This window comes from Sceloporus undulatus, chromosome 6, assembly GCF_019175285.1.
Source record: "Sceloporus undulatus isolate JIND9_A2432 ecotype Alabama chromosome 6, SceUnd_v1.1, whole genome shotgun sequence".
In the NCBI taxonomy this organism is placed as follows: domain Eukaryota; kingdom Metazoa; phylum Chordata; class Lepidosauria; order Squamata; family Phrynosomatidae; genus Sceloporus; species Sceloporus undulatus.
In genome coordinates this window covers 14,728,300-14,753,846 of record NC_056527.1, presented here as the reverse complement: position 1 = coordinate 14,753,846, position 25,547 = coordinate 14,728,300, and the positions used below count along the sequence as shown (strand labels likewise).

General features: G+C 41.4%; 1 protein-coding gene across 2 annotated transcripts in view; it reads left to right on the top strand.

Annotated features, from left to right (window-relative positions):
• Window positions 1-25,547, top strand: part of ADARB2 (adenosine deaminase RNA specific B2 (inactive)) — a 453,219-nt gene that overhangs the window by 382,209 nt on the left and 45,463 nt on the right. For both annotated transcript variants that reach the window (XM_042477284.1, XM_042477283.1), the window contains one exon: window positions 11,616-11,767. In XM_042477284.1, the coding sequence (XP_042333218.1) occupies window positions 11,616-11,767 (152 nt within the window). The remainder of the gene's footprint in view (window positions 1-11,615; window positions 11,768-25,547) is intronic.

The following is a 25,547-nucleotide window of genomic DNA, read 5'->3' as shown; positions in this document are numbered from 1 at the left end:
AACAGATGGATAGAAAGAGAAAGAAAGAGAGAGAGAGAGAGAGATCATTATCTAGATTACCATATGTACCAAGCATTTGTGGAAGTGGACTGTAGTCCTCTACAGTACATTCTACAGTAACCTCCATAGGACAGTTGTTCAAAATTTATAGTCTAAATAGTCTGCTTCTGCTGAAAAGCTGCTCAGTGTGGACTTCCCTTACCAAAGCCATTATGTTGAAATAGTGTGTCCTTTGGCTTTTAACAATCCCTTGCACCTTTCTGCAAAAAAGAACATGTAGCTGTGAATGAAGAAGGTTTTTAAAAGTTGTCATAGCCTGATTGATTTATCTCACTTCTCTTAGATTCTGTTCCATTATCAAAATATTGTAGCTTTGAAAGGGCAGATATATGATATGCAGAAATGAAAGAAGTTTGTTTCATTCACATTTTAATAAGAATCAGAAATCACACTTCTCATATCAATTTGCAAACCAGAATGCAATCATTTTTCTGTATTCACATGCCTCTAAATTCATGGTGTAATTCTCTGCATTATATATGCATCTATTATGGTAATTATGCACAAAATATGCATAGTAGTGGGGGATTATATAGAGTAGAATTAGATGACTGCATATATTAGGAGAAATGAACATATAAATGTGTGTGAAATTTTGTGCATTTTTTAGAAGTCACAATCTACTGCAGAAATGGGATGAAAAGGAGACTAAGGCTGCATCCACACTGCATAAATAATCCAGTTTGACACTGCTTTAACTGCCATGGTGCAATGCTATGGAGTTCTGGGAATTATAGTTTTGTGAGATAGTTAGCCTTCTCTATCAGAAGTGCCATAACAAACTACAAATCCCAGAATTCCATTGCATTGAGCCATGGCATTTAAACGGATATCAAACTAGATTATTTCTGCAGTATGGATGCAACCTAAGAAAAGGAGAAGTTGAGAGGAACTGGATTGTGTGAGAGCTAGCAGACTGTAGTGGTTTGAGGAGTGGGCTATTGTCCCACTTTTTTCAGCTGTTTTTAAAATGTCTCAGTTTCCCGTTCCCGCCTTTCATTTGTCCTCATCTTATTTCAGTTGCTGTGAATTGAATTCAAAATGCAAAAGGAATTTGCATTCAATTAATTCAGTGGTGGGGAGAGGAGAGGAGAGGGAATCTTGCCCTTCCCAGTAGACTTGGGCAAAAGCAAACTGAAGCAACCTCTCCTAACTTTTGTGTTAAAAATTTTTTTTGCCATCTTGACTCCACTCTGATGTCGCTGAGCCACATATATTCCATTTCTTCACTGCAAAATATTCTGGGACATATACTTGGCAGGTAGTTGACTGCATCCTGACAGCCTAGAGTTTTAGTAGAGAGCTACTTCAACATGTTGAGTTTACCATAACAAGCTGTTGCATTCCAATAGTCATATATATCTGGTTAAATGAGTTTGAGATTATAAAGGTCCCAATGTAGGGTTTTCCCATTCTTAACTCACTAGCTACAATATGGATGAGGAGAGGCTTCATGTTACCTCCCGAGGCACTTCATGCCCGCCATTTTAAACAAACAATTTTTCTTTGTTCCTGCATTTGGAACTCACTAGGAGTGACACTTTTTGCATTGGGGGATATAAATTTTCCTTCCAAAACTCATATGGAGGACCCGCGCCCCCCCCCCAAAAAAAAATCAAAACAAGAAGTGAATATCTGGCCCTTTCTCTGATTTATTTATAACCTTGCTTGGAGTGAATGGTGTCATATTTTTCTCCATTGACACACAACCAACTAACTGTGTATCAGATTTTGTTTAGAGCCATTTTACTCCAGGCCTGTTTTCCTTCTGGAGCCTTTATATTTTAATCACAAAGTCATGTTTTATGAAGGCTTTTAGTTGTTTTTCAATGAATGCTTTAAACATAGACCTGACAATAGCTGTGAATGGCCCAAACATGAAAGACTAGCCATCTTCTCATTATAGGAATTTTCATCCTTTGCTCCTGCTGACTCATACCAGTGAAGGTTATTTACGATAAACATGCTCTCTTGTATTCTGCTGATCATTAATACATTTGTTGGATCATAAAAGAGCCACCGACCAGTGCATGAAGCAGATAGCAACCCTGGAATATAAGCAATATACGATAATGCTCCCACTGACTGCCAAAAACGTCACAATAGAGTAGGAAGCAATGGGAGAATTAACTTGACCTGGATCTCTCTTGGTTGCTGTTCCCGTTTAATAGTCTTCACTGCCTACTTGAGTTTTAGAGGAGCCACTTGATACCAGGGTTGGTTTAAACCAAACGGCTTTTTGCAAAACAAAACAAAACAAAACACTCCTATCTGGCTGTTATTACTATTTTCCAACCCCCTTACTGGAACAACAATGGTTGTTTGAATTTAAACATTTTATCTTTAACTGTTTATTGGCAGTTGTTCATTGTTAGACAAGTATCCAGTATAGTTGCTTCTGTTTATTTTAGAGTGCAAGGAATACCATTTAGAAACAAATCTTGCAAGTTCAGCCTTAAGAGATTAGGCAATTTATTTTATGAACTGCAGCTCCCAGAATTTCCCAGCCTGCAAGGCCAGTGACCATGCTGGCTGGGAAAGTCTGAGTGCTTTGGGTCCAAAAAATTAAAATCTTCAAGATATGCTCTTACAGTGCCAAAGTTATGGGTGGGGGTCTCCTTTTAGAAACAGCTGTTTGTAGTGGGAGAAAATCCCCCATTGGTGCTGATGGAGTATTTATTTGAAATACAAACAGCAGATTCAGAGAGGAGTTTTTTGCGAGTGCTTTAGTGAGGGAAAAGGGATTAAAGCCCCTCTCTTCTACCCTCCTATATTCCAAGGGCAAAGTAAATTCCTTTCCACAACTGTCACTTCTTGCTTAGTCCTAATTTACAAACAAAGGCATAACTAGTTCTAAACAGCAAAAATGTGAGGGATTAATGATCAAGGTCCACCAGGATGACCTGATTCACAAAAATCCCTCTATTACTCAGTGGCAGTTGATTTAATATCCTACAAATGAAAATGTAAACAGCTTCCATTGAGAAGCATTTCCAGTGTGGCAAATTATTGTGTCTGTTTCACACAAAAGAACATAGGAAGCTATCTTATGCTAAATCATTGGTCTAACTAGCTCAATATTGTTTTACTTTAAAATCACTAGCAGCAGCTCCCTGGTGTTTTAGTCAATACACCTTTCTCAGCCATACCAGGATATGCCAAGAACTGAATCTGGATCCTGTTTGCCTAGAAAACATGTCATTTATTCATATTCAAATTCATTACAAATTTCTGCTTCTTCACCAATCAGCTAAAGGCAGCACACATCTCCTCCCTGTTTTGTCTTCATGACAATCCTGTGAGGTAGATCAGCCTGAGAGAGTCAATAAGATTAGCTCCAAGATGCTGTAAAACTACATGAGTTAAAATATACATATAAAATATAAAAACACATTTTTAAAAAACAAAACTTCATAACAGACTAACAAACTGAAAGGGAGCAAATTGAAAACAAAAATTGAAAGGGAAGTTGAAATGTGTCATTGTTATGTACCTTCAAGTCATTTCTGACTTATGGCGACCCTAAGGCAAACCTATCATGGGGTTTTCTTGGCAAGATTTGTTCAAAGGAGATTTGTCATTGCCTTCCGGTGAGGCTGAGAGCATGTGACTCACCTAAGGTTTACCCAGTGGGTTTTATGACTGAAAAGGTCATAATCGAACCTTGTCTCCAGAATTGTAGTCCAACACTTAAATCACTATGCCATATTAATAGCACAACCATTTCAAAAGCCTGAGGATTTTTAAAAAGAAAAAAAAACATTTATATGGGACTAAAAAGCTTATCATTGGCCCAGTCATGCCTTTGGATCACTCCAAAACCAGAGCACACATCTTTGCCCACCTGGACTTTGAATCACTTCAATCAAAGTGTAGATGAGCATAAATTAAAATGGAGGGAGCGAGAGAGAGAAAACCTGGTATCCTTACAGGACCACCCATCTCTCATAGTCTGTCTGTTATAGCCACTGGGTTTGGTTTGGTTTTGTTTTTCATTTTAGATGTATATTAAACATTATTATGTTTTTCCAGTTAGCAGTCCCAGTGCTTGCTTTGTGTTAAGAATGGCAGCTCTCTCAGCTCTCTCTCTCTAGGGACAGGAGTGCAATCATGGTTTCTTAAGCTCTGTATTGATCCATCTCCATAGTGCATTCAGTTATGTTATTATGTTATTTGGATCAATTCTGTGTTATTTTTTCAAAGGAAATTCTCCGAGCAGTGCAAGACTCTTCACAAAAAACACTACAGATGACTCTGCTTATCTCTCTCTCTCTCTCTCTCTCTCACACACACACACACACACACACACACACAACCACTGTCAACAAAACCACTTGGCAACTGTAAGAGCTGAAACCATTGCAGAGCTAGGTTACATAGCAATAATCTGGCAAAACCTCTTCTGACAATTCCTTGCCTAAGCCAAAGTTATGAAATTCATGGGGTTGTCATAAGTAAACAGGAAACTAGAAGGACACACACAATCCTTTTATGACTTTGTTGTTCATGTTGCTGATTAGGTCCTCTGGGTTCAGCCAAAAAAAAAGGGGGGGAGGTTTCAAAAGCAATGGCAGAAGTCCTTCCTCCCTCTTGCCCACTTCTTTTTCTTTGCTCATCAGTCACAATTTCCACTCTGGCAACTCTAAAAGCGAGTGAAGGCTTGATCTTAATTAAAGTCCTGGGTTGCATGTTGTCTTGGAATAAAATAAGAAGGAAAGATCTGCAGACATCCAAATCAGCTTGATCATGAATTAGATTTCACCCAGAATACCAGTAACCTTGCCAGAAGTGGGAAAAGAAATCATTGTTTGTTTTTCATTGGTTTTTAGCAAGGGTTGCCAGAGTGAAAACTGGAGATGGCTCCTATGATTTAATGGCTGTGAAGAGGAAAGAATTTCAGCATCTGTTGCTTTTTACCTGGCTGTATGACATGTATGAACTGCTGAAATTCCCTATTGTACAGTCATTCAAAATGCAGGAGCTATCTCCAGTTTTTACTCTGGCAACCGTAGCTGTGGCTGTCGGCTTCCATGTCAGTGGATGGGGTGAGTCTGCTTTAGATTTTAATCTCAATTTTAAAGTTGGAGAGGATACTGAACTTATTTGGGGGGTACAGTTCTTGGCAAGATTTGTTCAGAGGAGATTTACCATTGCTTTTTTCCAAGGCTAGGAGTTCCCCAAGGTCGCCCAGTGGTTTCCATGGTTGAGTGGAGATTTGAACCCTTAGTCCTTATCCAACACTCAAATAATTGCACCCACTGTCTCCATCTCTAGAAACTGCCAGATTTATTTTATTTTATCCATCAGATCTTCAAAGCTCAGCAGTGTCAGGCCTACTTAGTACCTGGATGGGGGACGGCCAAGGAATACCAGGTGCTATAGGCTATATTTCAGAGGAAGGAGCTAACAAAACCACCTCTGAGTGTGTCCTTCTGAAGAAAACACTATGTAAACACCATACATTGGCAGGTGACTTGCAGCCTCATGCACACAAACCACCTATCAGGATCAGTTATCTTCCTAGGGCAGTTTGTTGTTGTTGTTGTTGTTGTTGTTAACTACCCCCAAGTCGACCTTGACTCATGACTGCCCTATGGATGAGACATCTCCCTGTCTTCCACTACTGACGTCAGTTCTTGCAGATTCATGCCCGTGGCCTCCGTGATGGAGTCCATCCACCTAGCATGCGGTCTTTCTCTTTCCTTCCATGAACTTTATCGTACCTGTTTTTGTCTCCGTTACGGATATGGAAAATGGTTGCTCGTGTGCGCGTGCAACCTGTCAAAAACGAATTTTACCGCACACCAAAGTGTCCTGCAAAAGGCCCCATTCCGTCTCCCAGCACCAAGTCGTCCCTCTTCAGTACTAAGGCACATGAAATGTTCTGGTCATAAGTCTTCTGACCAAGCAAAATGACGCCCGTCAGTATTGAACCGGGTGGCTTGGCGCCGGGGGACAGAACAGGGCCTTTTGGAGGACATTTTGGCGTGTGTTAAAATTTGTTTTTGACAGGTCACGCACGCGCACACACACACAAGCGTCCACTTTCCGTACCCGTAACGGAAACAAAAACGGGTGCGATAAAGTTCCACCTTTCCTAGGAGTTCATCAAACGGGAGGAATTTCTCTTAAATTTGAATGAAAAGAAAGTGGGGCCATTCCCTTAAAGTCGCTAGTTTCACGCAATTACGTGAATATGCATTGCATTCAAACTGGCTCCCCATTGCCTGAAAATAGCATGCCATTGCCCGAATTTGCATGTGGCAGTCCATCATGCAATATCATGAAACCACATGATTGTGTTCGGACTGACTTCCCATTGCCCGAATTTGTGTGTAGTGGGTTATCACGCAATAACGTTAAACCCCATGATTGCGTTCAGATTGCCATTGGATTATACTTCCAATTCCCCTTGTCTGATAAACTCTCTAGTCTTTTCTAATGAGCCATGTCTTGTCGTGACATGGCCAAAATATGATGACAGTCTCAGTTTAGTCATCTTGGCTTATAGAGAGCACTTAGGCCTAATCTGTTCAAGGACCCATTTGTTTGTCTTTTTGGCTGTCCATGGTTTCCTCAGCACTCTTCTCCAGCACCACATCTCAAATGAATTTATTTTCTTTTTATCCATTTTCTTAATTATCCAACTCTCTCATTCATACATGGCAATGAGTAACAGTTAATAAAACATAAGATGCAGTAATGCAGTTTACGATAATAATTGCAGGTAAGAATATGGTTGATTGGTGAGTGGAGATAGGCTTGTGTTCTCTCCCATTCCCAGCTGATTTTGCTTTTAATTGATTCAAAATAGGTGTGTGATTATTTTCAGACTCCTGAGTGGTCAGATCTTCAGGTAGTCCATGGTTCTAGAGGTTTGTGTGTCAAAGCGATAATGCAATTGAAAGTGGATGGGAGATTTCACAGAAGGGGATAGGGAAATGAGGGAGCCGCAGGCGTCCACCCTCTCTCCTCAGGAGATCCTAGTGGCTCAGTGTTCCTGTCAAGCAGGGTAATGTGCCTGTAAATTTCATTCGACAGAAAACGCATCACAGCATCAAAACCCGACAAAACAAGCAAACCGTGGAAGAGTGACAGCCAAACAGTTTTAACAGCAGGCAGACTGAGCTGGGCAAGGAGGAAGGATGAGAAAGAAAGAGAGAGAGAGAGAGTACTTCATTCAAAGAAAGCAAGCACAAGGAGTTGCTAAGCACTGTTGATCGCGCCTGTGGAAAAGGAAAACATTTCAGCTACATTCAGAGTTAGCAGCCATTAGCAGCCACCCTGGGAAGAAGAAAGGCTACCAAAACGCCATACAAGCTCCTCCAAGGAGTCTTCAAGGTGTCGGAGGGGGGGGGGTGTCTGTCTTAGGGATGCCAGAGTGAAAACTGGAGAGGGCCTCTGTACCTGCAATGCTATTGCTTGTTACATGGGTGTATGACAAACAACACCTGCTGAAATTCCATCTTCTGTACAACCATTAAAAAGTACAGGAGCCCTCTGCAGTTTCCCATGTGGCAACTATAAGCTGTGCGTCTGTGCACGCATACACATGAGTGTGGTACTTCAGTTCTTTTGTTCACCAAAGTCATTTAGCTCCCAAAGACCTAGAGGCTACTGGCATCCGCACAGATTCCATCATGTTTACAGGGTAGAGGATACTGCAGGACGGCTGCTGGCTGAATCAATTTCAATTTAACAATGACCCAAGGCAAGCTGGCATTGTAAACAAGCTGGTCAGCTAATAATACCCTGAAGGAACTGAACAGTAAAGATATAACAAAGGGTCTGTTTGTTTGTTACTTGGTCCTTGGGGTTACAGCTGAGGTGAGTTCAAGAGTAGGCCTCTAGCTTGTGCCCTTCTCTCCACTCTCCCCAGCATGGCTGGAAATTAATAATTCAATGGGGAAGCTCTGGCTTTCCTTTCTACATTTGGATCTGCTTATTGCTAATTAATATGAGTTTGGGGTCAGTCTGAATGACTTTATCTCAATTAATTTTGGAATGTAAAACTGGTGATGTATTGCTTCAGAAAAAAACTAGTTTGGCCAGGTATTGTCAAGAAGTGACCTTGTGTTCATTGATGGTTATCAGCTGCAACTAACCAAAAAGATGGAAAAGGTGAAAACTTGAATAGGGTTGCTGCTGCTGCTTTGTCTTACCCACTTCTCCCCATGGATCGACATGTGGAACAACAACAAATTAACATACAACACACAACATCAGTTAAAAACACACATCAGTTTAAAGCATGCATCAGTTTAAAAGAACAAATGTAGTTCTTTGAATATTAGACTAAGGAGATGGAGGTTCATGTCCTCACTGAACCATAAAATTGACTGGGTGATCTCAGATGAATCAACCTCTCTCAGCCTGACCTATCTAACAAAAAGTTGTGGGAATGAAGTGAGGAGGAGGACAGCTATGGGCACTCCCTTGAACTCACTGGAGAAAGAGCAGGATAGAAATGTAACAAATACATAAATGATACACCTGAACTGAATTCTACATTCCCTCTTCCTCCATTATGGAATATGTTAAGCTCTGTATGTAAGCAAGAAACAAAAGATCAGAAGGCCCATGCCAGGGTAGGGGGACCTATATCTTTGTTAACAAAACACAAAAATTTTTTAAAAATCATAGCTTCCTCTTATCTTCTTCCAAGGAAGCTGAACCCTAAGTTGTGGTTGACTCCCTGAAATCTCTCTACTTGGCAGATTGGGATGTGCAGTAATATAGAGAGGTGAGAGCAGGGGACTAAATAAGAAGAGATCCCATGAGACCAAGAGACCCCTACCCACACAATCCGACCAAAGTAAAATGTCAGGGCTAAATTATGAACGAACAATAAAATCTTAATAGTCTCACACTGAGCTTCTATAATTCCCTTGTTCACCAGTCATGTTTATATTAGTCGTCATTGTATTGTTGTGCCTCGTCATTCTCTAATTCTGTGGCTTGTGCATACATGTGGTTTCCCAGATCATAATGAATTGGGGAAGCCAAATGGGTGTGAGCTGACTTAAAATGCAAATAAGGTGTAACATTTCATCTGATTTTATCTGCTTTGTGGCAGAAAGCACCCCCAAGCTTCCAATGATTTACTCTGTAAAAAGTTCTACTGAAATTCAAGTGATGATTCAGCAGCAAGTGGTTCAGGTGTCTGTCAGCCCAAAGCACACCTGTTGACATTCAACAGAAATCAATAATCTTTGGAAAGGTTACTGTTTTTTAGAAATCTCTGCCCAGGATAGCCAGTGTTCATGCTGGTTAGGAGGTTTGGAGTTGTGGTCCAAAATATCCTTTTTAATTCTCTGCTTGTTTCCAATAAAGGTCCTAGGCCATATTGAGTCTGACAATTCCAGAACTACATGTTTAGTATTAATTTTCCAAACATTTTTTTTTGCATTAATTGCACTTATGTCCTTGCATTGATTCTGGAATAGCCAGTTTGATACTAACTAAATTCAAACATCAGTCTCCAGCTCAAAATGAGGTACTCAGGAAATTAAAGCCAGAGGAAAAGCATTATTAAAAAATTCTAGAACTTTTATTAAAATTAATGATTATATTTTTGTTTCAACACATACACACACTAGAAAGCCAGTTTGGGATAGAGCTTTGGGAGTTGCACTACAAATCTCAGCCATAGAAACCCACTGAGTAACTGTGGCATGTCACATTCACTCTACCTCAGAGGACATACATCACTGTACAGAGATCAGCAGTGCTCACTTCAGTTTTGATAAACTGTTATGCCATCCATATCTTTCAAACTATGGCTAGAATCCTGTTGGTTAGTCCCAGCTGGAGTATAACCATTTAGTCAGCTTTTGAATGCTGAGTCAACACATAGGAAAATCCAATTGATTCAGTGGACTAACAATAGAATTTCCGTCTATGGTTAATTATAACATACGGGTAAAAGAAGCAAATATCAAACCATTGGTTTTGCTGGTATGGTTCAATAAACAATAAATAAAAATAGCTAGCATTAGTCATTTTTTTGTCCTGTCTAGTCAACCTGACAAGCTGTAGTTAATCAAAAGCTTCTAATTTCATCACACTGGAGGAGAACAAGGGAGTGGTAGCATGTAGGCTGGTCATGATAAACTATGTTTTATTGTGACATTAGAATGGTGCCATAGTTACCATTCCATCCATAAAATAATGGTTAGCAGTTGTCATAAATGGCATTACTCCTTGAAAATAATCACTAAAATGTAATTTAGATTACATCCACATTCCACCACTTCCTATCAATGGCTTGAACAATTCTTTTTTTCATCTACTGATGAATAAAGAGTAGTACTGTTATCCATCCTTCTTTTTTTTATTTGCCAGAAGCATGACCGTAATCTGTGTGATCTCTCTATATATAGTGAGAATTCCCCACAAGCAGCCTTCAGATATATTCCATTTGAAAAGATGCTGATGAACACTGTGGAAAGATATGTAGCTTTTTGACTCTTTATTATCTGCCCTTTAAAAAAAAAACTCTTTCTTGGTACAGCTACACCAATAATTATATTTTCAATTATTCTTTGTACAGTCATCCCTCCACATTTGTGGTTTTGACTCTTACGGATTTGATTATTCATGGATTTGGTTAATTTCTTCTCTATAGCAATCTCTAGGTCATCTAGCACAACTCTGTGGTCAAAGCTGAACCAGAAGCCTAAACATTCCTAGAGATAACTATTCTCTAAGCATTTGTAGATCCTCTGGTGCAATTCTGTGGTCAACTTCTGGCAGATGTTGACCACAGAGTTGCACTGGAGGACCTAGAGATTCCTAGACAGGCAGAAAAATAGTAGGTTTTTTTATTTGCTGTTTTCCCACTTTGACAGGGGTCCTGTGCCCCTAACTCCAGATAATGTGGAGGGTCCACTGTATTAATAAATAATGATGATCACCAGTATCCTACAATGTCTACTTAGTTTCCTTTCTGTAAATAAATAATGTCCCACTTGAACAGCCAGGAGCTGCATTGGACAAAGGAGGCCTGTTCAGCTGCTGATCAGGATGCAAGGAGGTTAGTACTTCCAGCCCCCTGCCATTAGCAAATGAGGCTATGACAAGGAATTGCAACAGGGCTCCTGCTTCTGATTGTCATAGCCTCACTCACTGGTTGGAAAGGGCTTGGAAACATCATGCTCCTTGCACCCTGATTCACAGCTGAACAGACCTCCTTTTCCCAATCTGGCTGTTGGCTGTTAAGGAGGGCTGGGGGCATTTGTGTAGTCTTGATAGTAAGACTACATAATTTTACTGATTCATACCTCTACGTTAAGAATCTATAACTGCAATACAGAATGCCAGCCAATACTGAAGGTCTCACCTTTTTGCTTGTATAATCAATTTCATGGCTGGAGCTTTAAAATCACTGTGACACTTTGGCAATCATGCAAACATTACCTAGAGAAAAATGATACAGGTTATCACAGAGGAAGTACAGTATAACAAAGAAGCTGCAAGCTCACCCATGGGGAGAATAGAATTAGTTCTGTTTTGGAATGTAACAAATGACCTGCAACCTCTCTTTGTGATCCTAGCAAACGACGAGAAGATGGTGAACGATCAATCTTCGTACGGTTAAAAGAGGGAGGCTACAGACTCAAAGAGAACATTCTGTTCCATCTGTATGTGAGCACTTCACCCTGCGGAGATGCACGCCTCAATTCCCCCTATGAAATCACAACTGACTGTAAGAACTGTATTTCCTTCATTTTGTTTTTCTTTGGAATGGGGGAGTGTTTTGTTTCTGGTAACATTTTCATGTTGTGCTTCTATATTAAGCAGGTAATAACTCACTATGGAAATAATGCAAATTTTACTTCTCTCAGTGGTCTGGAGTAGAGCCATAACCCACACTCCATAGGAGCGGACAAGGAGCTAGGATCCACCCTCAGAAATTTATGGCCCTTCCTTGCAATCCTTTTTCTCCCATGAGTAAATTCTTTCTTGCCACCTTCACTGTGGTTAAGCATTTTTCAAAGAGATTGGCCATATTAGTCTGTCAGAGCATAAAAATAAAAATGGGGCTGAGGGGAGAAAGAACTGAGTAGCATTAACTGATTTATTTCATCATTATATCCATGAAAGTTCATGCCAAGATAAATCAGTTAGTCTTCAAGGTGCTACTAGACCCTCTCCCCCACTTGCATTTTTCTTTTCATGCTTAAGCAGTTCATCAGCACTTACATTAGCAACAGCCTTGGCCAAACAGAATTTACAAAACATCAGCCAATATTCTGCATCAGCTATTTAGTTACTTATGCATAACTAAGGAGATTATTGCACATGCTGTTTTGCATCTTTCTCCTGATGGGATACATGCACATTTGAATGTCAAAGGGTCCAAACAGACAGACCAAAATAAAACTGCTTCAGGTCACTTTGGAGGTATGCTGTTTAAATGACACAGACATCATAAAAGGCTACAAGCTGCACCAAAGCTGCGCTCCAGTCCTTAGGACTGGACCATGGCTTTTGGTGTGGCTTCCGGCCTCAGAGGACACATGCATCATTTAAACTTCATACCTCCAAAGTGACCCGAAGCAGCTTTATTTTGGCCTGCCTGTTCGGGCCCAAAGACAGGTCTTATTGCATTCACCCATGGCTAGGCGTATGCAGCCCGTCTGCAACACAGGATCCCATCTTTGAAAATCCGTTGGAGAAGCCCAGGTTGCACATGGGCTGCGGACAGGCTGTATGTGCCTGGCCAAAGGTAACTGCAATAAGACCTGTCTTTGACACTTAAACATGTACATATCCTGTTGGGAGAGAGACGGGATAAAGCATGTGCAATAATCTCCCAAGTAACTCCTCCTGGCTTGACCCCCTTCAGTCCACCTTAATGGCCAACAACCACATCAAGTAGAGGTAGTCTGTTCAGCTCCTGATCAGTGGGCAAGGAGGATGACATTTCCATCACCAGCGCCACTGGCAGTGAATGAGGTTGTAATGAAGAATTGCAACAGGAGTCCTGTTTCTGATTGTCACGGTCTTACTTGCTGGTGGGAGGATGCTGGAAACATCCTTGCCCTTGTGTCTTAATCAACAGCTGACTAGATCTCTTTCACCCAATGCAGTGGCTGTCTGGTAAGATGGGATGATGGGGCATTTACATAGTCTTACAGAAGTACTATGTAGTCTTACTGAATAGCAGTTATGGATCTGTAACTGCCATATAAAATGCCAGCCATCCTCTTTAACTGAAACCTGAAATCTACTATGTAAAGTACAGTTAACATGCTGGGTTAGGGAGAGGTGTAGTAATCAATTGAACAAGTTAAAAGGGAAGCATTACTAGCCTTTACTAAAATTAATGCCAGTGCTAACAACCCCCTTAACGAGAGCTAAAGCAGAATAGTTACTTTTCTTACACATATGACCAAAGTGAATCCAATTCTTTTTTTGTACTGACTGAGTAAATACTGCAAGCCATGGAAAAAGCTCATTGCTGAAATTCAAAACTTACATTGTATCCTTTGATCTGGTAAACTGGGTCCCTTGTATTAATCACTTTAAAAAGAAAAAGAAAACAGCTGTATAATATACCCACTTGCCTCTCATGAAAAATGTATTTTATAGATTCATTTGACCATTAAATTATATGTGGCTAAGATAATTGAAACTTCTCCTTTGCCAGTTGAGAACAGTTCCTTCTTTTTGACAATAATAATTCAAAGACACCACTAAAACAAATACAGTAAGGTGCTAATAATATCACACTCCATGTTTCAATAGCACATTTTGCATGTCCTGATAATGGAGGCAGATAGAGCTCTACACTGTGGTGTAGCCAGGTTTTTCTTCCAGAAAGACCACACTGTATGTTACGTCAGAGGTTCGCATTGAATTTCCAAATGATTAAGACTTGAAGAAACACTAAGGGAACTGGAACTGAATCAGAGCCTGATACTCCTTTCCTCAACAACAGTTTTTCTCCCTCCTTCCCCCATGGTGAAAGAAAAATAGGAGCACCCATAATTTGCCTGTCTTATTATTCTCCACTACCGTAAATGGCTTGTTGGTGCTAAAGCTTGGAAATGTTACTTCTTTGGACTTCATTTACTAGAATCCTCCAACCAGCATGGCCAAACAAACATTTTCAGGCCCAAACAGTAAAAATTGCAAGGTCGACATGAGAATTCAAGTTTGAATGAAAAAATGCTGCAGGGGGGAGAGCTTAAACCTGTTGTGGTGATGGTTATGGTTGTTGTGTGCCTTCAAGTCATTTCCATCTTACAGTGGCCCTAACGTGAACCTGTCACAGGGTCTTCTTTGTAAGTTTTATTCAGAGGGTGTTTGCTTTTGCCTTCCTCTGAGCCACCCTTCCACTCCATCTGCCATCTCAGGCCAAAGCGCCCTCCCATTGCACTTTATTTCATTTTTTGTTATTTATTTAATTTTTTGTTATTTATATATATTTTTAAAATTTGTCTCTCAAGCAGCTCCAACTGTATGTGTGTGTTTGTGAATAAACGGCACTGGCTGACTGGCTGGAAATGCCTTCCTCTGAGGTTGAGAGTGTGTGACTTGCCCAAGGTCACCTAGTAGGTTTCTATGGCTCAGCTGAGATTTAAACCCTGGTGTCCAGTCAGAACCCAACACTTAAACCACTGTGCCACACAGGCTGTTTGCTCTTAGCAAGTCTTAAAAGCTTCAGACTGCACTTCTACTCTCCCCAACTTTGAAAGAACTTAACTCTAGAAAGAAATGCCATCATCAAAACGTTTCCTTAAAACAGCCAAGCAACTTTTTACTATTCACATTCTAATCATCGCAATTTGGATTTGTTATATTGAATTTTCCATATATACCTCTTTTGTTGTGACAGTAAAATCAAGGTGAATATGTTGGAAGATTTTTGCATTCTCTTTCCCCATCCTTAGATAGATAGGGATTTCCTGCATACAAAACTCTCCTCTCTCTCTCTCTCTCATTTAAACTAACCATGGCAGGTTATAAACCGCCGCTTTGTGGCGGTCTGCACCGCCACTGTTTGCTCGTGAGGGAGCCGCTGCAGCCAAACCGCGCGGCTCCGTTACGGAGCAAAAAAGAAGCTCAAAATGGAGCTTCTTTAGCAGCCCTCTATGCGTCGCGGGCCCAGGGGCGGACTCGCGACGTCATAGATGCCGCGACATGTGCGGACGCCCAGCGTCCGATAAGTAAATATGGTGGCCGCCGTGTGGAACGGCCGCCGCCATATTGTACGTACAGAATACGTACTAGGGTTAGGGGGGTGCAGAAGCACCGCCCCTTCCTAACCCTAGTACGTATTCATTACGTACTAAATGGCGGTGTGTAGCCCGCCCATATGATATAGGTCCATTCCCCTTTGGGACTAACAGCCAACCTCTCTCAAGGTTGTCTCCTGACCTGTTGGAGGAAAAAAGCTGGGAGGTGAATCCCTAAACAAACACAAGCAGGTGAATGAGCAAAAAGTTTAGGGGAGATGGACACTCGACAATTTTATTTAAACAGTGTGTGGCACTCAAATGCAATGAATGTATTTTTAAAAATGTTAAAATACAAAGCATGCAATCTATAAAAGGTAATTCAAGCCTGTGGGCCATGCCCTACAGACATAAACGTAAAATGAACAATCAGTACTGGGCCAGAAAACTGCAAATCCCATGGGAACATATACAGTACATGAAATATCAGTTCATTTGTGCCTCACAGAATGAGATTAAAGGGTATACTACAGGTTAGAGAGTGCACAATGACCTGTTGGGCCTTCCATCTTCCTTCTCCATCACCTTTCTTTAAAAGATGGTGAGATAAAGATTTCCTTTTTACCTGAACTACTCACTAGCTAGATTAGGATATAACCTCTATGTACATATATATTAAAGCCATTAGTAAACTTTTGTTTAAATTGCAAGCTACTTCTGTTTGTTGTTTTTTGAGTCAATCTCAGTTTTTAGGAAAGCACAGGCGGTTTACAGACTGCCCTTTTGGGGTGGCCTGTTCCCGCCCCTTTCCCTGCCGGATCGGGGCCTCAGCTGCCACAACGGCAGCCTCTGAGGCCCCGATCTGCCGTTTTCCAGGCCGCAGGGAAGCAGCAAAAGGCTGCTTCCCCACAGCCTGGAAAGGGGTGTCCTTGGGGCTTCATGCCCCAAGGACACCAGACAGCACCGGGGACAAAGAGAAAGGGGCTGCTCAGCCCCTTTCTCATTTGTGTCGCTAGCGCAGCCATGTAAAGGCTGCGCCACCAACACAAACCTGGAAGAAGCTCCATTTCAGAGCTCCTTCTGGTGCCGCAGAAAGGGCACCCCAGGCACCCTCATGCAGCGCCAGGACATCACTTCCGCACCGCTCCGTTTGGAGGCAGCGCAGTCATGATGTCCCAATGGCGGCGCCCATGAAGAATGGGTGCCACCATTTTGTACGTACTATATACGTACTAGGGTTAGGGCGTCCAGAAAGGACGACCTTTCCTAACCCTAGTACGTACCTAGTACGTACTTTTTGCCCATCTGGAACGGGCCATAGTTAGACAAGAGCACATTTCTGCTGCTTTGCTGATTTAAAGCTAGACCATAACAGGCTTGGCGTTGACATTTTTGCTATTTCAGTATTTTTGTTTCCTTACCAAAAGCTGAAGCCTTAGAAAACTTAAATTAATCTACGTAATACACTCTCATTTTTGTGCAGCAAACAACCCACTATATTAAATCCAACATAAACACTGTTGATCAGCTTCTAAAGAGGCATTAACATTTTAAACTAGCCTCTTCCCTTGTGACATCTGGGTCTGCATGGCCACTGTGATAAGACTCTGTTTGTGTGAGGGGAGAGAGAAAGCCATGCCTCAATGCTGCCTCCTAATATTTCCAACATTTTTCACTGTGCTTTCCTGTATTTCAGACGGAGGAACTGGCAAAACCACTGCTGAATATAACTTGCTCTAAAAAAAAACCCTATGAAATGCATGCATTCGCCATAAGTTGACAGGCAAACTGAAGGCAAAGAGACTGACTTCCTCAGATATGGCCACAGTCTCCTACTCTCTCCCAAGTGTTTTAGAATAATGTTTGCAGCAGATTATCTTTGAGAGTGCATAATTGTTGTTGTTGTTGTTGTTTGTTTGTTGGTGTGTCCCTTCAAGTCATTTCTGACTTATGGGGACCTTAAGGCATGGGTTTTGCTGGCGAGTTTCTTCAGAGGGGGTTTGCTACTACTGTCCTTTGAGACTAAAAGAATGTGATTTACCCAAGGTCACCCAGTGGATTTCCATGCTGGGTGACGATTTGAACCCCATTCTCCCAGAGTCCTAGTCCAATACTGAAATCACTATGCCATGCTGGCTCTCATAGCTGATTACAATGAGAAGTGTAATTGTAAGTTGTGATTTCCCTGTAGTTGCAACAAAAAAGGGGGGCACACCTTTTTATGCACTTTGCAAAGCAACTGTTCTGTAAGGGCCTGAACAGACAGGCCAAAATAAAACTGCTTCAAGTTACTTTGGAGGTATGCTGTTTAAATGGTGCATGTGTCCTAAGAGGTCGGAAGCCATGTCAAAGCTATGCTCTGGTCCTAAGGACTGGAGCATAGCTTTGGCACAGCTTCTGGTCCGTGTGTCATTTAAACAGCATACCTCCAAAGTGACTTGAAGCAGCTTTATTTTGGCCTGTCTGTTTGGGCCCTAAGTTAATTAAAATAAGATACACCAAAGCTGAACTTCTAGAGCAAAGCAGTGCTCACTGTAGAACCACAGCTCCTTTGCTACTTTAATTAAGATGCATTTCACCAAACCTGGTTTGCTGTGATGATTCCTGCCTACAGCTCCACAAGCCAATCTCACAAGACCATAGATTGAGTGAGCCAAGCAAAAGAAATCTAGAACAGCCTTGGCCCACATTCATGAGATGTGGGTAGCACAGGTAAATTGTAAAATGCATGCATTTGCCATAAGTTGACAGTACTCATTATTTGTTAAAAAATGGTATTGTACAACCTTAGATCACTATTTAAATTTAAAAAATCAGACGATGTCTTTCAGTACCCTCTGCAATGAAAAGTGTCAATAAAGAGAAGATCAAATGAATGTATTGAAGTGCCACAACTTAGGAGATTCTCAGTCTTATAACCACCCATAGAAAAACCTGCCTAGATCTTCAGAAGTGACGTGGGATGTATCTGTTCTTTCAAGAACCACGGTCACAGATCAAGTGTCAAGTAGTCAGTGCTAAAGACTTGGAAAGGCATATATTACATTACTGAGAAAATGACCATCAACTCCTCTCTTTCTCTCTCTTTCATATACACACATACACACACTTTATGCAATTTAGACTGGAAACTGAACATGTCTTTTCTGACAGTGTAAATTGCATGTTATTCTCTTTTTATGTGTATTTTTTATACACCTCCAATGCCATATTAAAAAAACAAGTTAAGATTTTCCAAGGAGAAAACTTTATTCCTTGACCTTTTGCATGAGACAATGGATGAGTTGAACATTCAAGCCAATGCTTTCCCTTTTCTTTTCCTCCTCAGCCTCTTTGCTCTCAATCCATCTATCTTCCGTAGCCTGCGATGATTGCTGTCCCTTGGCAGACTGGTGAAGAGGCAAACAAATCTAGCCTGCCCAAGGGCGATCTCTCCTCTCTTTCCCCTGGGCTGCCTTCTCTCTCTTTTGCTAACATGTTGTATTGCCTTGTGCCATTGACTTCCTGATAGCCCAGCTCCTGCTTTATCCCACAGTCCCGTTAGGTCTGTAACACACCATTGCATCTTCTCTGCATGCAGTCTTCCTCCTGCTTGTCTATTAACCTACAGCTGTGCCAGAGCTGTGATGCAAACACATTTGGTAGTGCTTCCATCTCAACAGGATCCTCACACAACCTCAAGAACTGGGTCATTGGGTTTGTAGGTAATCTACGGGTGAGGAGAGAGAGTCAAGGTTCCTCCTCCCCCCACTAAAAATCCAGGAGAAGACCACAGGAGACCAAAACATATCTTTAGAGGAAGCAAGGGAATAGATACACGTTTGCCATTGATTCGGTGTGGGGGGGGGGAGGAAGCAGAGGTGCCAGCTATGTCTATTTAATTGATAGATTTATCAGCTAAAGCTTTAGATTGTTACTAGTTTTGGTTTAAAATATACTGTGTATTACCAAAGCCTGAACACAGATTCTTTTCTGAATTGTTGGAGTGAGTGCCAGATTACTTAAAATTAAGCCATAAATAAAAACTTACCCTAATTGTTAAAATGGAAAGGCTGTCTTAAACACTCACTTTGTTCATGTTCCTTCTTGGTAATAATAATAATAATAATAATAATAATAATAATAATAATAATACGTAATAGGATTTATTTATATGCCGCCCAATCACTGGGAATCTGAGTGGTTTACAACAGAGGGCATAACAGACAGTTCCCTGCCCTCAGGCTTACAATCTAAAAAGGAGGGAATCGGGGTCCAACGGGACCGGCGGCGGTAACAGATGTACTGTTATAAATTTTAGTCAAAAAACTGACACAAAAAAAACTGAGTCAGCTTATCCACAGGTCGATGTAAGTATTGTATTTTAACTCATATTTAAAAAGGAAACATCCCCTGGTGAAAGGCAAGAGTGTTAATGTGTCCTGGAAGCACTGACCTCTGTCTACGCTCTTATCCATCCAGCCTTTAATGTGAGCACAAACAGTTATGCCTGCTGGAATTTTGTAAGGAATTTTGTTTCCCTTTGCTTCCTCCTTTAGATCCTTTGTTACATGCCCCTAGGTTTTACCCTTGACTTATTCATAGGTCATATTAAGATCCATAATTTTGGCCCCAAAACCTGCCCTTGACTTATACATGAGGTCAATTTATAGTCAAATATATATGGAGTATTAGTAGCAAATTTTAAGCCTGAGGGCAGGGAACCGTCTGAATAACTATCTGTAAGCCACTCTGAGAGCCTTTAGGGCTGAAGAGTGGGGTATAAATACAGTAAATAAAAAATAAATAAAAACAGTGCTTTCAGAAAAATTCAATGTATATCATTAAGTGGTCATCTCCTGAGATGAGGAAGAGTGAAAGGGGAGGGTCATCCACTTCTTTCTAGCTACAAGCACTTTCCAGTTTGTAAAAAGTTAAGTGGTTCATACAAAGTCTGTACAATCTGGTGTAGATGCATTCACCAAACATGACCTAAAAGGCTTTTTAAGATACAAAAAAGCTTATTGTTACTGATGTTGATTCAGTTAAAAAGGTTTCTATAGTTGTAATCTGATCAGAGATACTAAAACTGCATTGATTGATTCTAGTTGACTACTAAATATCTCGTTTCAGACTAGATAGTTTTCAGAAGCAACATTCCCAAGACACAGTTAGAACTCCACTGGCCAAAAAAATAAAGCAGTCATGTAAGAATATACAGAATTTCTCTCAGGATTTGGCTTGAGCTCTACAGGGCTTTCTTGAAATATGAATAAAATATTATAGCAATCAAGTCCTTGTTCCCCTAGTCTCTATATCATTTCAGAAATACTGTATCAATTACAGTATATGTATTAGGATCTATTCTAAGACTGGCCCCAATGAATGAAGTGACACTGATAAAGTCATCCAAGAATGTGCAAGTGTGTGGCTAGAATTCTGTTGGTTATTCCCAATTATAATATACATATTGAATAAATTGTTGAATTGTGAATCAACACATAGGTAAATCCAGTTCATTTAATATTTCTCCTCTAGTTGGGACTAACAATAGAATTTGAACCCATGTGAAATGTTTCCACTTGTGGGACTCTGCTTATACAACCATAAAATGAATACATCCAAACAACAGCCAAAAAGGTACAATTGTATGTGTAAGAGAACTTACCAAGTAAACACCAGCAAAATTCCAGCCCCTATTTTTGATGGCTGTATCTAGAGGAATCAAGTGTTGAGGGTAGGATATCCTTCCTGCATATCTCCATTTTCAGATGGACATTTTCGTCATCTCCTCCATGAAGCAATTCAGAAAAGGAAGATGTATGAAATAGCCTCACATACTCAAGAGACATAATAATTTTAAGATTCATTGAAATAGTAGAATTGTTTTTAAAACAGCTAGATTTTTTTAAAGTAACCAGCAAAAGTCATATTAGCCATAAGGTATCATTTCACATAAGATATCTGAAAAGCTCCAGATGGTGGTCCATGAACTGAATCTTGGCCAGTATGGATGATCAAAATACTATGAATAATTATTTATAACTTATGGGGGGGAAATTATGACACTGTTGTATTCTGTTATGCCTTCATGTTTCTCAACAATGACTACTTAAGGACAAATACAAAAATGGCTACCAGAATTTTAAATCTTTCTTGAGTATTTTCCCCCTTCGTCAAGTGCTCATCCTTTGCCCTATGGAATCTGCAGCAATTCCAAAATGGGGGCACTGAAGTGCTAATTTTAGATGAGCAGCGCAATTAGTAATTAAAAATAATACTCTTGAAACCTTCAAGCTGCACTTGCTTTGATTGGTATCTCCAAGAAAGCCACCTGTGCAGAATCTTAATTCCTCTGATTAATTTGTGTGATTTCTACTTCAGACATTCTGATATAATTCAAATCCATAAAAGAGATGGGGTTTTATCACCAAAGAGATGAACAAATTCAGAGGTTGGGGGAGAGAATGGATTCAAAAGCCAAAAATATCAGCTTTGAGTCTTTTTAGCCTTCAGGTATAGCTTAGACTGGAAGTAGCACAACGACAACAACAATAGCTTATGATATAAACAACAGATTACCTCTTTTTCACTCCAGGTGAGAGAGAAGGGGTTAGGACTTAAGTGTCATGAAATCTGAAATTTTCATAACTTGCATTTGAAATATCATTATTTAGGAAAACATTGATTTTTACAATGTTGAGGTGCTTTAGTTAATGAAAGTTGGTGTCAGTGCTTAAGGCTGCAGTCTTATAACCCAGGGAGAGGGGAGACCAAATGAGGTGACAACACCATTATAAGAGTAGGATTTCACGTCTGCTGCCATGGCTCATCCTATGGAAATAATAATAATAATAATGATAATAATAATAATAATAATAAGTTTTATTTATAGACCGCTATTCCGTGTTGATCATAGCGGTGTACAGTAAAAATTGCAATGACAAATACAAAATACAGGATAAAAATTGCAATACATAAATAAAACTTATAACAACATTCCAAAAATACACATTAAAACCATACATCAAAACCAGGCCAGCTGATACGCTCGATAATGTTGTACATATGGGGGGGGGGGAGTCCCAATATCAAGGGATATCTAGGAAGGCCTGCCAAAACAGGAAGGTCTTAAGTCTCTTTTTGAAGAAGTTCAGGGAGGTGGCGGTGCAGAGTTCCTCGGGAAGGATATTCCAGATCCCAGGGGCCAAGATGGAAAAGGCCCTTTGTGAGGTTGACACATACCTCCGTGGACTTGGTTAAACTCGATCACTTTGAGTCTGTCTGTACCGAGGATGTGGACAAGATTCTCGGAGGATGTTTTCCACAGCTGCCCCAGCCCTTTGGAATGCGCTGCCCATAGAGCTCCGCTCGTCGACTACCCTGGCCCAATTTAGGAAGGATCTTAAAACCTTCCTATTCCAACAGGCATTCCCCGAATAAAAATCCTGTGGGCCTCCCTCCTCTTTCGTGGCCAAGAGGTTGGGCTATGGGGCTTTTTACTGTTGGTTTGTTTTAGGGTGTATTTTTATGTGTATTTTAATATGTTAAATGTATTTTAACCTGTTGTAAGCCGCCCTGATCGGAGGAAGGGCGGCATATAAATAAAAATTTTATTATTTTTTATTTATTATTTTTTTATTCTTCAAAGTGTTAGGAAGACGACTTGCTCTCTCGATCCCTGTCCTTCATGGCTGACAGCTCAAGGGGGAACGGTTGTGACTAATATGTTGCACCGTATTATCAATACATCCTTCAGGGATGGGCAGTTTCCATCTACTTTGAAGACGGCCATTGTAAAACCTTTGTTGAAAAAGCCCTCCCTTGACCCCCTAATTTGGAATAATTATCGGCCTGTCTCGCTGCTGCCATTTTTAGGGAAGGTGATCGAGAGGGCAGTTGCCTTTCAGCTTCAGGAGATCTTGGATGAGATGGATTATCTGGACCCATTTCAAACTGGCTTCCGGGCGGGCTATGGAGTTGAGACTGCTATGGTCGCCCTAGTTGATGATCTCCGTCTGGGCATGGACAGGGGGGAGCGTGTCCCTGTTAGTGCTCTTGGACATCTCAGCGGCCTTCGATACCATCGACCATGGTATCCTTCTGGAACGCCTGGGGGAGTTGGGTATCGGAGGCTCTGCTCTGCAGTGGTTCCGTTCCTACCTCTCGGGTAGGTTCCAGATGGTGGAGCTGGGGGACATATAACGCCGACTCTGTATGATCTCCATTGGCTGTCTGTTCGCTTCCTAGCACAATACAAGGTGTTGGTTATTACCTATAAAGCCCTAAATGGCTTGGGCCCAGGGTACTTGGAGGACCGCCTCTCCCCATACAGTCCGCCCCGCACTCTCAGGTCGGGTGGGAAACATCTTTTGAGAGTTCCAGATGCTCGATTTAGTTCATCTCGGAGGGCATTTTCAGTTTCGGCCCCTCAGCTCTGGAACTCTCTCCCCCATGAGCTCCGTACAGTCACCGCCCTTGATGGTTTTAAGAAGAACCTGAAGACCTTTTTATTTCGCCAGGCTTTTCCCCCATGAGCCTGTTGTCATCTTTTCTCCCCTGGCAATGTAATTGGCAGATTCCATCTATCCAGCCATTTGTATGGGCTTGTTTTGTTTTTAATTGTTAATTGTTGTATTTTTATGATATGATGTATGTTTTACTTGCTGTTATACACCACTGTGATCCCTGGAACAGCGGTATAGAAATAAATTAAATTATTATTATTATTATTATCTCGTTGTTGGGATCCTCAACAAACTCTTCCCAGATGACCTGAGTGTGCAGGGCAGATTATATGGGGAGAGGCGGTCCTCCAAGTACCCTGGGCCCAAGCCATTTAGGGCTTTATAGGCTATAACCAACACCTTGTATTGTGCTAGGAAGCGAACTGGCAGCCAATGGAGATCATACAGAGTCGGCGTTATATGGTTGGCCCTGGAACGTCCAGTGACCAACCTAGCTGCCATATTCTGTACTAGCTGAAGCTTCCGGGTTTGGTACAAGGGTTGCCCCATGTAGAGCACATTACAGAAATCCAACCGAGAGGTTACTAGGGCATGCACCACTTGGAATCCATTGGAAGTTTGGTCAGGCACTAGAGTTCTATGACAAGGGTGCTATCCAGGCCAGCACTTTGTGCCAGCCTGGATATGTGCTAGGGTTGCCTTGGGACTCCCTGCAACCCTAGCACGCAACCACAGCATCAAAATGGCAGCACCCTGTCTACATGGGTGCCACCATTATGACATCATGGCCGCGCCGCAGCCAAACAACACAGCACAGGCGTGATGTGCATGCACTGATGCAGGGCGCTTGTGGCGCCCTTTCAGCAGCGCCAAAAGGAGCTTCGAAACGTAGCTCCTTTTGCTGTGTGTATCGCTGGCGTGGCACGCCAGCGATACAGAAGAGAAAGGGGCCGAGCGGCCCCTTTCTCTCTTTCCCCGCCACTGTCGGGGTGTCCTTGGGGCATGAAACCCCAAGGACACCCCTTTCCAGGTTGTGTGGAAGCGGCGTTTTGCCGCTTCCCTGAGGCCTGGAAAAGCGGCGGATTGGGGCCTCCGGGGCTGCCGCTGTGGCAGCTGAGGCCCTGATCCGTCGGGGAAAGGGGCAGGTGCAGGCCGCCCCAAAGGGGTGGTCTGTATCCCGCCAAGGACTTCTGAATATCTGTCCCTAAAACTATGACTCCCAGCATTCTATAGAAATGGAACCATGGCAGTTAAAGTGGAATCATAATGCTATAACTGTGTTGTGTAAAAGGTGTAATGTACTGTAGTGTAGTTGTGTCTCCTTCACAACCCGCTGGAGGAAAGGAGGTTGCCATAAGTCAGCAACACACATACACACAATCCAGAAGGCCACAAATTCCCCATTTCTGATTGGTGGTCTCAATTTTGGAATTTTTGGTTTATGGAAAAGCTCACTGATCAATCTAGAAGCTTGCGGGGGTGGAATCTTCCTCTGCCTTTTGAAGAACAATGGTCCCCACTTATATCTTATCTCAACAACATTGGAGCAGAAGTGGGTCTTCCTTTGCAATATGATTTCCTTTCAATTACTGAACTGGTGCAAAGAAGGTATCTTTTTGTTCTGAGTCCATCCCTGTTTTTATGTAATGTTGCCCTTTTACATGCCATGTGACCTTGAATCTTTGAAGTTGATTTTTAAGGGTCTGTATTAGCTTGTTTTTGTTTGTATTTATTATTGTTTTCTGCCTTTTTGGTAAGAAATAAAAAAATTAAAAATCTGACTGCCTCGCAACACTTAGAGTGATTCTTGGGGAAAGTTTTCCCTGAACTAGCCTCAAATTTATATATACCTAAG